The 17,412-nt window shown below is 45.3% G+C and overlaps 1 protein-coding gene across 1 annotated transcript in view; it reads left to right on the top strand.

Moving 5' to 3' along the window:
- Positions 1-14,076, top strand: part of LOC132575515 (cyclic nucleotide-binding domain-containing protein 1-like) — a 180,775-nt gene extending 166,699 nt beyond the window's left edge. The window contains exons 6-8 of the mRNA XM_060244330.1: positions 10,153-10,312; positions 12,847-12,967; positions 13,962-14,076. Coding sequence (XP_060100313.1) covers positions 10,153-10,312; positions 12,847-12,967; positions 13,962-14,076 — 396 coding nt within the window. The remainder of the gene's footprint in view (positions 1-10,152; positions 10,313-12,846; positions 12,968-13,961) is intronic.
- Positions 14,077-17,412: the final 3,336 nt, after the last annotated feature.

Raw genomic sequence — 17,412 nt, 5'->3', positions numbered from 1 at the left:
TATCCTGGTTAAAATTCATTTCTTTTGTTTTAGACCAGTTTTCCAGCCTGTCAAGATCATCCTGTATCCTGACTCTGTCTTCTACTGTATTTGCTACCCCTCCCAATTTAATTTCATCTGCAAATTTAATAAGCATTCCCTCTACTCCTTAATCCAAATCATTTAATAAAGATATTAAACAAAACATGTCCCAGGAAAGATCTTTGAGGCACTTGTCACCCTCTCCAAGAGGATGAGGAACTATTAACCAGCACTCTTTGGGTGCAATCTGACAACCAGTTACAAATCCATCTAACAGTAATAGGATCCAAACCACATTTTACCAACTTGTAAACAGGAATATTATGTGTAAACTTATCAAAAGCCTTACTGAAATCAAGATAAACAATGTCTACAGCATTCCCCTGATCTAGCAAGGTAGTAATGAGAGCACTTCATCTTGATGTGCTTCTGGTGTGGTCAGAATTGGGCCTTCATGGCATTTTTAAATCACCTAGGTTATGTGGTGAGGAATACTATCACGTTAGGGTCTCCAGCATCCAGGTGGTAGCTTGAAATCTCCTGGGATTATCTGTTCTCTGGAGAAAATGGCCACTGTAGTAGATGAACTCTGTGGCATTATACCCTACTGAAGTTCCTCCCTGGCCCAAATCCTACCCTTTTCAAGCTCCGTCCTCAAAATATCCAGGTATTTATGAACTTGGAGCTGGTAATATCTAGCTGTCAAATCTAATTTGGCCCTAAATTAGTGTACTGAGAAGGGTATGCCTGTATGTCGTTTATTGTGTAGGATGTCACTGTATGTCATTTATTGGAAGAAAAAGGAGATGTGGATGTAGACTTGCCATTTTCACCAGCAAACTCACTTTGTATGTCACATCTAGTTCTGTCTGTTATGTGGGTGTAAGAAATGCAGTGTAACATTTTCATCTAATTAAGGAAGGACTCTAGTCAATATCTATTTCTGTATACTATGCTTTGTCTATGATCCATTTAATTCTTATGAAACCTATTTAAAAAAAATAAAAATAAATTAACCAACTGATACCAGGATATGTTAAATGGGTAATTTGCATTGTAGCAGAAAAGCAGGGAGCATTTCAAATGCTTTTGATTAATTAGTTGTTTATATAGCTTTTTAATCCCATTCTTTTCAATGGGCAGTGCACAGTTTGATTATCTGATTATGTGACAGCATGTGTCTCAGTATTTACCAGCTTTAGCTGATAAAAGCAGTTTAAAAAAAAACTAGCTAAATTCCATATATTATTTGCTATATTATCTCATTAGAAATCTTCCCCCACCCCCTTTTTACTCCAATGATTTATATAATTACTTTTTTGGCTGATGTTATTGAGATCATGAGTTTCAGCTGCTTCCATTAACTGTTGGAACACAGATTTGTAAGAATAAGCAAATTGCAGATCAGACAGGTACTATAAATTGATGTCTCTTGACTCTGCAGGATTTCATAATAGTTTACAATAACATTCCATTATTTATACAGTATAGGTTGGGAACCTTAGGGTTGCCTCTCACATTACTTATCTGAACACAGAGAATATGAAAAAGTAGAGAGGCTGCACAGTGTTTCTTTTGGTCCTCTTGAGACATGCATTGAAGAGAAGATGCTTGGAAAGTTGTGCTTTGATTTTATAAATCGTGGGGTTGGATTACAACTCAGAATAGCAGATATGTCACCATATTTTAGTAAGCAGCAGGGGTCATTTTGCAGATAAATAGGTGGTAGAGCCCATCCAGGAATTGTTATGCATCTGCACATACTATTCAATGTACAAGGAGGTGGAACTCTCAGAAAGGTTCAGGAGCTGTGCTCCTGTGAGCTCCCGCTGAATCTGAGGCCTGGTAAGCAGTATCTTTAAAAACTGTAAACACATATCACCATAGTTTACGCATTGGTGCAATGATTCCCACATTTCAGAGCGGGGTTCTTACTATTAAAAATGCAAAATTATTATGTGTATTAAATCTCAGTGTTTCAGATACCACCACCTCTACAATTTCTTTTGCATCACCTTTCTGATGTCACAGTCTTCAACGCAGATGATATATTGCAGCTAATTTTAGCTCTTCTCTTACAAGGATTTTATGAGCACTCAGGATAGCTTGCTAATTTTCTCACAACATGCGTGTGAACCTATTGAGATAAAACCTATTAAGACTTCAGACATAGCCTATGCAACTTGTGCTTAACAATCACAATATGGTTGTGCCTTCTTGAAACTTCAAGGTAGCCAGCCATTTGGATCTTATGTCTTTTTTTAATTGAGGGAGCTTCAAAGGCAAGATAGTAAGATACAGTGGAGGAAGAGAATTAAAGGTACTGTGGAAGTAGGATTGGACAAAGGGGAAATAAGTAAGTTATGTAAGTAAAGATGGCAGCACCCCCAGAGTTTTATGGGGTATGAGGATTAGCAGGGCATTGGAAAGACAGTTATGTTTGGGCTTTCAAATACTAAATGTTGATCCCAAGGAGATGCACCACAAACTTGCTCGGCTCAGGTGTTTGGCATTTTTACTGAACTGGTCTGAAAAATAGTATTCATGATTTGCCACGTACATCTTTCAGACAGCTTCTTAAACATTTGCTCAGCTGAGTTATCTGAGGAATGGATTTCATTGCCTTCCTTAGAAATTTACAAGCCCATCTTGGGATATTTAAGAACAGGTGTTTGCCTCATTGTCATGCTTTAAATTTCCCCCTTTGCTCACTGTTGTGTGTGAACACTTCCACAGAGACATCCGCCACAGAACATTATGTGTTTTTAATTGGTAAAAAAGGCTTTGGGATGAAAGGTGCTGAAGAAATATAAAATATTACTATAACTCACTCTGTTTAATTGAGACAGCTGCTTTTCTGTAAATCTCCTGGATTTATAGTTCAGATAGCTGACTGTTTATAGCTGATTCTGAAGAGGTCCTTATTAGCATAAATTGTAGAAATTGATTTAGCACACACCCAGTCGTTAAATGATGCTGAACAAGGTGGATTCCCCAGATATGGCATTTTAGCATAGATAACTGAGAAAATAAACTGAAAGAACATCCATTACTAGGACATGCTCTTTTACTAGCAGACCTCTACTCAGGCTAACAAGCACGAGATAAGACAGAACAATAACCTTTGCATTTTGGAAGAGCAAGCTGGAGTTTAGTTCAGTTAACCTTTCATAAAATCACACAATGGGAAATTCTAAAGGCCAGTTGACTCACTCCCTTGTATCAACCATCCACCAACTTCCTGATCAACTTATGAAATCCACACCATGCCACAAGCAGAAAGGCGCCTGCAGAGCAAAGATTCAGAAGACTCAGGAATCAGACAAGACCACATGCTGCTGGAGAAGGCCGGATTTGCCAGTTCCCTACTGCCCAGCAGGATCAATAACCAATCTGACCTAAACAGAGGGGAATTTTCTGCTGGAGGCATGCCAAACATGTGCGCATGAATCATTTTTCAGTGTTCTATGGATCCCTTTGCAAACACTTGTTCCATGTTTTTGTGCGTCTTTGATCCTTAATTTTAGAAATATATCTTAAAATATGCACAAAACAATTTGTCAAAGAAACCATGAATGCTGCAAGTGATCACCTCAAGGAGGAAGAAGTGAAATTGGAAACTTATCTCAGATTCACTGCATGGTAGTAGCTAGTACTATCCAAGCTAAAGAAGGGCTGTATTCCCATTGCACAATGTATTTTCAGTTTTAACACATTACCAGTAAAGTCCTAAGCACTGTTATGCACTGTTGACTTCAGCAGAGTTAGAATGGTGTAACTATTTATTTTATTTTATTTATTTATATTTCGATTTATATCCCGCCCTTCCCACCGAAGTGGCTCAGGGCGGCTTACAACATTTAAAACTTACATAGGTTTGGCTTAAAAACAATTACATAGCAACAGTTAAAACAATAAATTAATTAATTAATTGCTTTCAGAATCCTACTCAAGTCTGTTCAGTGGAGCTAATTTCCAGGAAAATGTTTAATAAAGAACTGACCATCTGGTACTTGTTGTGACATAACTTTTGACTTGGTAAACGGAATTTAGGCCACCAGCCATGTATGGCTTCTTACTCTAGCTTGCTGCACCTCTCGCTTTTGCAGTTTTCTTGGAACCAGAAAAACAGGACACCTGGCTGGCCACTCTAGGTAGTAGGTGGACAGCCTTTAGCTTGGTGAATCACTAGTTCTGCAGACCATATTACCGTAAGTGTTTTTTAGCTGGTCAGTTATACTCACCATCTGCTTCTTTTATTAATGGTAATGATCTAACATCTACTTAATTCTAGGGGTTTTCCCCCCATTTAGAGATAGTCTTGCAATAGTCTTGTTCAGGGGTGAAATTCTAGTATGAGCTCCTTTGCATATTCAATTAATTTGCTGAGCAGTCAGGTTAGAACTGATAAAAGGAAGTACTTCTTCACCCAAAGGGTGATTAACACATGGAATTCACTGCTACAGGAGGTGGTGGTGGCTGCAAGCATAGACAGTTTCAAGAGAAGATTGGATAAACATATGGAGCAGACAGGGCTTTTTTAGCATGAATGCAAAGGAATGCAGTTCTGGCTGGCTTGGCACCAGGGGATGTGGCCTAATATGCAAGTGAGTTCCTGCTGGGCTTTTTCTACAATAAAAGCCCTCTGTTAAACAGTGGTGATGTCAGAGGTGTTGCCAAATATGCAAATTAGTTCCTGCTGGGGTTTTTTGTAGAAGCCGAGGCCCATCAGTGGCTATTAGCCACAGTGTATTGTTGGAACTCTCTGTCTGGGGCAGTGATGCTCTGTACTTTTGGTACTTGGGGGGGGGCACAGTGGGAGGACTTCTAGTGTCCTGGTCCCACTGATGGACCTCCAATGGCACCTGTTTTTTTTGGACACAGAGTGTTGGACTGGATGGACCGTTGGCCTGATCCAACATGGCTTCTCTTATGTTCTTATATTAGGCCACACACCTCTGATGTAGCCAACTAGAACCCTGCTCAAGTGTGAACCAGATCTTCATCTTTGTATCTTTTGTACAACTTTGTATCTTTTGTCTCTTGGTCAGCAGAGTCAGAGGCTCTGTTCCCACTCCAGTTATCACATGACAAGGGGAGTGGGGATCACTCTTCCTTTTTCTGCTGCCATAGAGAAATGATGTTCTACAGCTTATTCACTTGCCTCATGAGACTTCTCAGAACATTTACCGACAACTAATAGGTTTTCTCTGCTTAATTCTTAAGTTCTCCTCTGTCAAATGACCAGAGATGGCCCTTTTCAATAAAGGCCACTCTTGTAGTATTACAATGAATCAGAATTATGAGTGTACTCAGAGCCTCATATGCTTAGGAGAATGGCATAACACCTTTTCATGTAGAGCATGCAGTCTCTTCACCCCAGAAGCACAACAAGAGTGAGCTCTGTGGTTGAAAGCCACAATATGGAAGCAATTTCTTGAGGTTCCAAAATCTACAGATTCCCCACAAAAATGGACCAGAACTCCTCCAGTGATGTTGGCCCCTGTCAGACAGCCAAACAACCTGAAACATCAGCCCAATGCCCTATAGCAGAATTCAAAATGCCTGTTATAAAGACAAAAGGAGAAAAAAATCTAAGACCTCATCTACCTCTACAACTCTCCAGGCATCTAACTCCAAGGTCTCAACAAAGTTGACAATTACAGAGTTGACATGATGTTCAGAGCTTACCTTGCCATGATACGCCTTGGTGCCACTCACCTTCATCAACCCAAAGTCAATGATTCGACTCTCATTCACCACTGACATTCATCTGAAGAAGATATTGGATTTATATCCCGCCCTCCACTCCGAAGAGTCTCAGAGCGGCTCACAATCTCCTTTACCTTCCTCCCCCACAACAGACACCCTGTGAGGTGGGTGGGGCTGGAGAGGGCTCTCACAGCAGCTGCCCTTTCAAGGACATCCTCTGCCAGAGTTATGGCTGACCCAAGGCCATGCTAGCAGGTGGAAATGGAGGAGTGGGGAATCAAACCCGGTTCTCCCAGATAAGAGTCCGCACACTTAACCACTACACCAAACTGGCTAAGATTGCTTCAGTATCAGAGTTCTCATTCTCAACACTGACACTGCTCTTGAGAAGTGAGTGCAACCCATTTTAGATGACCACACACCCTGTCTCCTTCTCTGACATCAAGAGATAAGCAGTCCTCGGATGAGAACATAATGGAACTCAACTCTCAAATCCCAAAAGCATATTTGATGAAGTGAGCTTTTCATTGGGGTTGTATTCCCACCTTGTTCATGCCTTCGTAGTACCAATGAGATCCAGCTTCCAGAAGTCAAAGTCAGACATCTCTTTGGCATTGATACTTGCCTTGACAGTCTTAATCTCCAGAAAGCCACTCATGAATCTACTAAAACTGTTGCAAATTCAGAGATATTGCCATAGCATTGCTCTGACAAAGAATTCAACCTGACTTCCATGCCATCACCTGATGACACTGTTTGGGAGCACAACCTGTATCTCTCACAGGAAATCTTACATTTTATTCTGAGGAGTTAATTAGAATGGTGAAAGCACTACATATGCATCTCCTAAGTCAATGGAGGAGGATCCCATTATGGATATTTTATATTCCTGGGGCCAATGGCCATGCCCCTGTTGAAGGGGGTTAATAGTACTACTAAGAATGTCTGGGCCAAACCAGCCTCAGCTCAGCCTCCCACCAGAAAGATGGAAAACCTATGCAATATCAAGGAGGATGATTGTGACTTCCTCTACCATCACCCCCACCCAGTTCTATAGTTACAACAGTTCTTCCCTCCAAACAATGCCTGGAGCATTGGGTCTTCATTTTGCCAGTTAAAGCAACCAAATTCCCCTTTGGGAGGAAATGATCCAGTATGTAGAAAGCCCATTTGATGATAAGGAAGATCAGGCTAAAATCATGTAAACAGAGGGGATAAAACTGGCTAAGGAAGAACTGAATGCTTCAGCACATATAACAGATTCAGTTAGCTGGTCTATAGCATTGGCTACAGTATTAAGAAGGCACTCCTGCCATAGAGTATCAGCTCTTCTCCGAGATGCAAGAGTTCAGGTAGGAGACCCCATTTGAGGGAAAAACTCTATTCAGCAAGCAAACAGACAAGGTTCTGGAAAAGATCCACAGAAACAGATTATCTGTAAGATCTTTAGGCATAACATTCCAACAACCAATGGCTCTCAAGTCCAGGTACTTTCGCCGCTGCCATCATCAACCTCCTTTTGCAAGGGGTTGTGGATGGGATTCTAACCCATCCACAACCAACAATACCATACTCAGTACGGTTCTCAACCCCAACCCAGAAGGCAGCAGCCTAGGCAAAGAGGGTGTTGGGATCAGTCACCCAAGGATCCTTCTTAAAAGAACAGATGACTAGCAATGACTAGCTGCACCTCATGTTTGATGCTACACTTGTCTCATTTGAGCAGCATTGGTCCTCTATCACTAATTACGTTTGGGGGTCTAAGAATAATAAAGTTTGGTTATTTTTTGGAGTTTAAATCCATTCCCTCTGATACAGAGCCACTTCAGCAAATATAAGTAACACACTGTGAAAAACAGTACTCTTAACAGATACTAAATATACTATAAGTCATGTGCAGCACTAACGACTATAATATTAGAAGATATATAAACCTTGTACACAAGCAATTACTCATAGAAATATTAATACAAATTACAATCTAGAATTATAACAAGGAGTAAATATTCAGAAGCCCAATAAAGCTCCCAATAAATGCCTAGTGGAAGAATCCTCTCTCTACTCTGCAATTGTTCAGGGCAGTAAACGGCTGAAGATAGTAAGCAGCAGAAGACAATTACTTCCAGAAAGCTTTTGATAAAGTTCCTCATCAAAGGCTCCTTAGAAAGCTCAAGAGTCATGGAGTAAAAGGACAGGTCCTCTTGTGGATCAAAATCTGGCTAATTAATAGGAAGCAGAGAGTGAGTATAAATGGACAGTCTTCGCAGTGGAAGATGGTAAGCAGTGGGGTGCTGCAGGCTCAGTACTGGGTCCCATGCTCTTTAACTTGTTCATTCATGATTTGGTATTGAGAGTAAGCAGTGAAGTGGCAAAGTTTGCAGATGACACTAAATTGTTCACGGCGGTGAGAACCAGAGAGGACTGTGAGGCACTCCAAAGGAATCTGTTGAGGCTGGGTGAGTGGGCGTCAGCGTGGCAGATGAGGTTCAATGTGGCCAAGTGCAAAGTAATGCACATTGGGGCCAAAAATCACAGCTACAAATACAAGTTGATGGGTTATCAACTGTCAGCAACTGACCAAGAGAGAGATCTTGGGGTTGCGGTAGATAACTCACTGAAAATGTCAAGACAGTGTGCAATTGCAATTAAAAAGGCCAACACCATGCTGGGAATTATTAGGAAGGGAATTGAAAACAAATCAGCCAGTATCATCATGCCCATGTATAAATCGATGGTGCGGTCTCATTTGGAATACTGTATACAATTCTGGTCACCGCACCTCAAAAATGATATTATAGCATTGGAAAAAGTCCAGAAAAGGGTAACTAGAATTATTAAAGGTTTGGAACACTTTCCCTATGAAGAAAGGTTAAACACTTGGGGCTCTTTAGCTTGGAGAAATGTCGACTGCGGGGTGACATGATGGAGGTTTACAAGATTATGCATGGGATGGAGAAAGTAGAGAAAGAAGTACTTATCTCCCTTTCTCACAATACAAGAACTCGTGGGCATTCAATAAAATTGCTGAGCAGTCAGGTTAAAATGGATAAAAGGAAGTACTTCTTCACCCAAGGGGTGATTAACATGTGGAATTCACAGCCATAGGAGGTGGCGCGCACGCGTGTGTGTGTGTGTGTGTATATATATATATATATATATATATATAGCCACTATATATATATATAGCCACTGTGTGACACAGTGTGTTGGACTGGATGGGCCATCGGCCTGATCCAACATGGCTTTTCTTATGTTCTTAGTTATGCTACCTTACGGTATGTATGGCAGCATACATTAAAGGGTTCATAATAAGAGAAGATTAGTAAATGCAATCTCCTCCTCCCATGTGGTGGTTGTTATGAAGATACCAGGAGTCAATTAATGTAAAACTACATCTCCCCATCGCTTCATACTACTCTCTCTATAGTTTTTTTAAACTTTTAAGGGAATACAGAATAAAGAAGATAGGAAAAAGGGGAAAAGAGTAAAAGGTATGAATACTAAAACACAATACAGAGGGCAATTTTTCAGATAATATGGCCCCACCCTGGCCGGGCTTCGTAGCAGCTACGCACCACGGGGCCGATCTTTGCATCCCCGGAAGGATGCAGGCTGCTGCGGACTTTTCTCAGGCATCCGGGGCTTCAATGGGGGGGCGCGGCTGGGGCTTTATATAGCCTCAGCCCGCCCGTTTGCGGGCAGTTGCGAAAGCTCTCGGCTTGGGACAGAGGCACAGAGCTGCCTTCGGCCAAGAGTACGTGGGGCTAGTCTTCCCGACGACGGAGTTTGCAGCGGCGGTGGGGAGCGGGGCTTGTCGGCCCACCTTGTTGAGCGGCGAGAGTGTGTGTGCGGGGGAGGATCGGCGCAGGTGCGGCTGGCATTCCGGCATTTTGTCTGCCTGTTAAGGCAGGCAATAAGGTGTAGTCTGGTCGGGGAGTGGGGGCTTTGATAGTTTTAACCCCCCCACTCTTCACCCTTCCCTCTTTTTTGGATGGGGGTTTAAGCAGCTCTAGGGAAGGGGCTAGTGGTTATCCCTTGCCCCTTTCCTCCCCCTCTCCCCCTGTTTTGTTTTGGAAGGCACCTTTACTCACCACCCTCCCTAATTTTTCTTAAAGGTAAGATTTCTGGGAGGGAGAGTTTAGGGTGGTTGTGATGGGCCCAAAGAAGGGGCAGAGCCCTTCAAAAGGCAAACAGCCTGCTAAGGGTCAGCAGAAGTGGCCCCATCCGGACCCCCCAGGTGATGAGGATTTAGATAGCACGGTAATGCGGCAGGCCATCATTGATCGTTTAAGTGCCCTGGAAAGGGAACGGGGATCGGCTGGGGGGCTCACGGTATGGCCGGGATGGCATAGGGCTACTGGGAGATCAGGCAACTTAACATTTGAGAGAGAGGTGCTGGCGAGACTTTCTGCCTTGCAGGAGAGCACTGATTCCAGGGAGATGCCTGGGCCGAGCCAAGATGTCAGTGGAAACAAGGACAGTGTGCCAAAGGACAATGGAGGCAAACAGGATGGCGTCGATGATAGACAGTTGCCAGTTCAGCTGGATGTGGTGGTGGTGCCACCAGCAACCCCAGAAGGTATGGTTGCACCTACACAGCAACACAATGCATGGCCCTGGGGTCCATGGGGTCAGGGAGTTTTGCCCAGGCCCAGTGTTATCGGACATGTGCCCACTCCAATGCAGCCAGGGGGCAATTGGGGTTTTGGGGCACAGGCTGGGCCATCTTGGGCAGCAGGGAGCCCAGTTTTGGGTTGGTGCATGGGCACTTCAGTTGGGTTGGGTCAGCCTCCCTCGGCAGCGGCCGGATCTGAGGCTGCCTTGGGGACGCTTGTTTTGCCAGCAGCGACGGGAGTTTTGCCTTGGGGTGAGCAGATGGCGACGGGCCAAGCGTGGGGGTGGCCTTATGTGCCGTGTAATCCATGGGGTTACGCGTTTAACCCTTACGGATTGGTCCCCTTTTCTGCCCTTCCTTTTGACTCTGCAATGCCGTTGGGGGATCATTTGACCCCCGCGACGTGCGAAAAAATTTTAAGAGGTGAATACGTTGACGTATTTAGTCTATTATATAGGGAATTGAAGAAGAAAAGCAAGGAGGAAATGGATGAGAAGGAGAAAGAGAAGCTTAAGCGTAGGAAGGTCGATAGGACTTAGGCCAATTGGCTGCCAGGTTTTCTCATTTATGCGGGTGTTATTGCAAGGGCGCAGCCAAGTTCGGCTGCGCCATTATTCCAGTATTGCAACATTATATACAGGGCGTACACTGATTTTGTGGGTGCGGCCTGGTTGCAATACAACGAGACGTTTAGAATGAGGGATGCAATTAATCTGACGTTGCCGTGGGATCACATCAATCAACAATTGTGGCTACAGTTGATGGCTCCTGCCAAGCCCAACCTGGGTGACAGGTTGGACAGTGGGCATTTAGTTCAGAAGCAGATTGGTACCTCAACAGCCCGCTCCACAGCGGGTCAGCCGGTTCAACCCCGGCTGTTATGTTGGGAGTTTACGTCACAAGGAGTGTGTTCCCTTAAAACCTGTAAGTTCCATCATGAATGCCCGTTGTGCGGCGGGTCCCATGCATTTTCGGCCTGTAATAGGGCCAAGCAGAAGGGAGGCCCAAAGCGCCCCGGTGGTGGAGGCAACCCCCAAGCTCCTGGCAAAGGGCCCCAGTCCCATACGGCTGAGAGTTCTTAGGCATTTCCTGGGGGACTATCCCAGGGTTGATGATAGAGTCTATTTGTGGGAGGAATTTAGTGTGGGATTTAGGATCCTGTATCGGGGGCCTAGGGTTTCCTGTGAGGCTCCTAACCTTCATTCCATAGTGGGAATGGAGCATATAGTTAGAGCAAAGATAGAGAAGGAATGTGCGGAGGGGTGAGTTGTTGGTCCTTTTGAGTCCCCTCTAGTGCCATGTTTAAGAGTTTCCTTGTTGGGTGTGGTCCCCAAGAAGGCAGTTGGGGGGTATAGGTTGATACACCACCTTTCATATCCTAGTGGCGGGTCAGTGAATGACAGAATTCCTGACCACCTTTGTTCAGTTAGGTATACTTCTTTTGACCATGCAGTTAAAGTAGTGCGAGGGTGTGATCGCGGGGCAGAGATGGCCAAATGCGACATTAATTCGGCATTTCGGCTTTTGCTAGTTCACCCTGAGGATTTTGAGTTATTGAGGTTTAAGTTTGACGGGAAATATTATATGGACAGAGCTTTACTGATGGGGTGTTCTGTATCTTGTGCAGCATTTGAGTGGTTTAGTTCCTTTTTAGAGTAGCTGCTGAAGGTTAAGTCAGGGCGCAGCGAGATCATTCGTTATTTGGATGATTTTTTTATTCATGGGCGCCAACGGGTCTGGGCATTGTGCCAAGATGCTGGAGCTTTTTATGAAGTTGGCAGAGGAGCTTGGTGTGCCTTTAGCGCATGAAAAGACCGAGGGCCCAGCCACTAGGTTAACATTTTTGGGTATCGAACTGGATACTTGCCAGCAGTCTTCGCGTTTGCCTGCTGAGAAGGTGCAATGGCTCAGGGAATTGTTGGCAGTATTAAAGCACAAACGCAAGGTGTCACTTTTGGAGTTGCAGAAATTAGTGGGGCATTTGAATTTTGCCTGCAGAGCTGTTGTCCCGGGCAGGGCCTTTTTGCAGTGCCCGTGTGATGCCATGGGGTCTTTGCGTTTGCCTTATCACAGGGTTTGCATGACTGCCAGTATGCACTGTGACTTGGAGGTTTGGGAGAACTTTCTCGAGTCCTTCAACGGAGTATCCTTTTGGCGGTAAGATATGATGGTCGAAGCAGACCTCCAAATATCTTCCAACGCCACTGGTTTCATTGGTTTTGGGGTTTTGTTCAGGGGCCACTGGTGTGCGGAACAGTGGCCAGAGGATTGGTTGTCCAGTGGCATTTGCAGGAATTTGACGTTTTTGGAATTTTTTCCAATTTTGGTAGCTGTTTGGATTTGGGGGGAGCAGTTGGCTAACCAAGTGGTGCATTTTTGGTGCGACAACTTGGCAGTTGTTCAGGTCATCAACTCCTTGTCATCTAAGTCCATTCTGGTGATGAGCCTGGTCAGGGTTTTCACACTGCGTTGCCTCCGCTTAAACATTTTGTTCTTAGCCAAACACGTGCCGGGTGTTAATAATGGGGTGGCAGACGCTCTGTCTCGCCGACAGATGGAGCGCTTCCGGCAATTGGCCCCGGAGGCAGATCCGCAGCCATTCCGGGTGCCTCAGGACCTGTGGCAGCTTGGCAGGCAGAAGCCGGTAGGGCAATTCTTTTAGCTCTGGCACCAAGCACACAAAAGGCTTACGAGTGCGCTGCCCTTCAGTTTAGGGTATTCAGAAGTTCTAATGGGCTCGGCGACTGTTGGCCTATTCCAGTTTTGCACTTGATGCAGTTCTGTGTGCATCAGAAAAGCAGAGGAATAGCGGTAAAATCTATTCGGAGCCAGTTAGCCAGCTTAGTGTTTATTAGTAAAGCGCAAGGACACCCTTCAGCCGCTGATGATTTTCGGTTAAAAAAGATGTTAGAAGGCTGGTCCAGGGAGCAGGGGGCACGGGCAGACCCTCGTCAGCCCATTTCTCCGTCCATACTTAGAGGGCTGGGAGGAGTTTGGCCGGAGGTTTGCAGTTCTGTTTATGAAGTGGCTTTGTTCCACGCAGCTGCACTCACGGCATTTTTTGGCACTCTAAGGGTGTGTGAGTTAGTCCCGTTGTCTCGAAGGGACCAGTCCAATAGTGCACTACAGTGCGGTGATGTAATCTTTAAAGATGATCACGTGTGTTTGAGGGTTCAGCGATCCAAAACAGATCAAAGACATAGGGGTACCTCAGTGGAGATCGGTCCCTGTCAGGAGGCAGGCTTATGCCTGGTTCAAGCCCTACGGCAGTACGTAGCCTTAAGGGGGAGTGCCCAGGGGCCGTTTTTCTGCCATTCAGGGGGGCCCCCCCTCACCAAATATCAATTCTGGGCAGTGACCGCTCGGGCACTGGCTAAGTTGGGACTGGGAAACTTTAAGTTCGGGACTGGGAAACTTTAAGTTCGGGACCCGGATCGGGGCAGCATCGACTGCAGCAGCAATGGGTTATCCGGGGCTGGCTATCAAAAGGGTGGGCCGTTGGCGATTGGCCATGTATCGGACCTATGTGCGTCCATTGTTGTTTGCATAAGGGGCCCCTTGGTAAGTTGGTTTTGCTGTTAATGTTCAGTTGTTGACTGTTATTTCATTGCAGGTGCTGTGTCTCGCTCTGGGAGGCTTTGGATCCTCATTTGCGGGCACAGCATGATATTCTGGGCTGCCCACTTTGCCCGAAGATCGCCGATTGGCTCCCAGTTGGGGCTGAGTGAGTGGGCTGTTGTTGAGTGGCAAGGGAGAAGGGGGCTGCGGTGGTCTGGCCTTCTGCATTTGCTATTTTCTGAAAGGGTCGGTCCGCTGCCTCACATACTTGTCATTCACCTCGGAGGGAATGACTTGGGTTTGTGGAAGGGGAAGACCCTATCTTTGCAGGCAGTGGCGGATCTTCGGGCCATCGTGCGGAGGTGGCCGGGGTCTGCTTGATCTGGTCTGCCATTTTGCCGTGTATGGTCTGGCGCGCCGCTTAGAACCCTGCGAGGGTTGAGCGGGCCCGGAAAAAGGCAAATCGGGCCCTGAGGTTGGCCTTGGAAGGGGGTCTGGGTACCTTCCTTCCTCACCCAGAAATTAGGGTGGACAGGGTGGAGCTGTATCGGCCAGATGGTGTGCATCTGTCCGACACAGGGAATCGGACCTTTTTTGGGCAACTTATGGCAAGGTCTTTGGGCGGCTCTGGGCCGCCCGGGGGTCGCGAATGCCTAAGCCGAGGCTTGGCATTGGCGGTGGCAGATGGAGCTGGGGGTTTATACCCTGTTGGTGAGCAACCAGATCTCTGCACCTGTATAGTGCAGTCAATCCGCAGGAATGGCAGATGGATTGTGTTCATGCCTCCCCTTGGTTGCCTCCTTCTGGTGAAGGGGAGGCCAGTTGTGTTCTGCCGGTCCTGCACCAGCCACATTTGTATGGCTCGTGCTGGGGGCAGGGTGTCTCGCCCATTGTTGGACTTGGCGGGGTCAGTGGAAGACCTCAGGGCTTGTCCTATAGTTGTTTTACCTTGCCGTATTCAAATTGTAATCAATAAAGTGGCCCAATTCCCAATATATTTGTGTCAGCCTCTTTATTCCGACTAAGGGTGCAATGACAATCCTTTATTAAAATGCATGTGTATATAAAAAAATATATATGACATGATAACTTAAAAATTATAACAATCTACTCAACTTTGTCATAATATATTACCATTTTTATCCTAACTTATCAATCTTATTTATTAATATAATAAAACATGAGTAACCTCATAGAAATATTGTGCTACTCATTGAAGCTTCCATGATGGCCATGACAAAAACTGCAGCTGCCCTCAAAGCAATCAAGCACCAGGGATCACTGGGAGTTATTGTGTGGGATGGGGGAGGGGACAAGGCTTTTATTTACCTAGGCAGATGGAGAGTGTGCAGTTCTTAACTCTTCTTGGCAGCAGTGGTGAATGATGAAGGCATGTGATATAATGATGTGAACTTTCCTCTTCTCAGTCCTGAGATAGGCTTTAAATCATGCAAATTGGATCTTTGCACTTTGAGCTGTTGAAGTAAAGGGTCTGAAGGGTCACACTGAAAGCTTCTTCATGGTAGAGAGGAGTAACTTGTGCCATGCACATTACTGCAGCACAGCCCATACTGACTAGGCCAGGCTAGCATAGTTGTTCCACAAGGACCAAACAATTCTTACATTATTGTGTAAAGCTGTGCATTAAATGGCATTTGCTTTGATGAAGGTTTCTTTTGTGTGTGTATAATTGCACAAAATTTGCATCAGCAGATGTGCAAACACGAAGTGCAGATCAAACAATGGCCCCCATAGCTGTCAGCCTTCAACACTACTTCCCAGTTCTTTTCATGAAAAGATTTCAACTCAAGGACAATTTACATATTGCAGAGTCTTTGTGTTTGTTGGGCAGCCACAGGAGGACACTGAATCAGACATTAAATGAGAGTTTTGTAACTCCCAGATTCACACAAGCCATTTTCGCCTCATAACCAAGTCATGCAGGCAGAAGTGGCAACTGACTTTCCTCTGTGCTATTTCCTCCTCTTCAACGTGCCCCATAAAGCAGCTATTTGTTCTGTTCATGAAATTACATATATTGCATGTAAATCTTGCAGAAGAGCCAACAGCAGTGCCAGAGGCACTTTAAAGAGGAGAAAACAGCATAGAAGAAGAGAAGTGTCCCAGACTATGTGTCCCAGTCAATAAGCGGGAGTGCCTGTCTCTGTGACACCCGGATAAAAGGCAGCATAGTTCTCCTGAATGCAGAGCTCTTGCAATGGAAGTGTGAGCTCTGCAAAGAAGTGTGGAGGCTACAGGTCAACACTTGTGGCCAGAGGGAACAGTGGGTGGAAGAGGCTGGGAAGGAGGAGGAGCTACAGCCTAGCACATCTGCCTTAAATTGCTGAATCAGGTAGAAGCCCCACTTCTAGTGTCAGTAGTGACCTGGGAGATCAGCAGTGGTTGGGATGCCAGACTTACAAGGGGGGAGAATTTGGTAGAGGTGATGGTGAGGGTGTACCTCACCATTTGCCAAGTTCTCTGAGACTGCTGATGCTGATTCCCTGGAGTACTGGTCATGCAAAGCTGTTATTTGGCCCAACATTTCTTGCATGGCCATGAGCCCTGAGTCCACCTAATACCCAAATCCCCAAAAAGGGAGAGGAGATCACAATCAGGAGGGTATACAATGTGGGCTGTCACTCAGCCATGACAAATAGTAGCTAAGCCCCCTGCTCAGCATGAACAGAGAGATGGGGTGGCTCAAAGCCCTGATTCCACCTAACACCCAAACCTCTGCAGAGGAGAGTAGTTCACAATCAGGAGGATATGAAATGTAGGTCCTGAAGGCATCACAAGGCAGCCAGTAGCTATGCCCCACTACTCAGCTTGAGCACAGAGAAGGGATGGCTCAGAGTCCTGAGTCCACCTAATACACAAACCAAGCATGGGAGAGAAGTTCACAATAAGGAGAGTAAAAAATGTAGGTCCTCACTCAGCCAAGGCACATAGTAGCTAAACCCCACGACATGGCATGAACAGAGAGATGGGGTGGCTTAGAGCACTGAGTCCACTTAACACCCAAACACCAGCAGGGGAAAGAAGTTCACAAACTGGAGGGTATAAAACATGGGGCCTCACTGATCTAAGCCTAAGGAAGGAAGTGAGCAGAGAGATGGGGTGGCTCACAAACATGAGTCCACCTAAAGCTAAACCCCAGCAGGTGAGAGAAGTTCACAATCAGGAAGATATAAAATGCGAGTCCTCACTTAGCCAAGGCACTCAGTAGCTAAGCCTCACTGCTCAGCATTAGCAGAGAGACAGGGTGGTTTAGAGTGCTGAGTCCACAACACCCAAACACCAACAGGGGACAGAAGTTCACAATCAGGAGGGAATAAATGTATGTGCTCTGCTAGTCTACTTTTAACAAGTTCCCTGCCTCTCTGTATAATTGCAAACAGCCAACAGATGAGAGGGTGTGAAGCTGAGCAGAGCATATATATAGCTTTCTGATCCCATAGAGCAGAATGAGAAATCTGTTATTGGCAGCCAGTAGTGTCTCTCAA

Source organism: Heteronotia binoei, chromosome 7 (genome assembly GCF_032191835.1).
Source record: "Heteronotia binoei isolate CCM8104 ecotype False Entrance Well chromosome 7, APGP_CSIRO_Hbin_v1, whole genome shotgun sequence".
In the NCBI taxonomy this organism is placed as follows: domain Eukaryota; kingdom Metazoa; phylum Chordata; class Lepidosauria; order Squamata; family Gekkonidae; genus Heteronotia; species Heteronotia binoei.
This window is presented reverse-complemented; position numbering and strand designations above follow the sequence as displayed.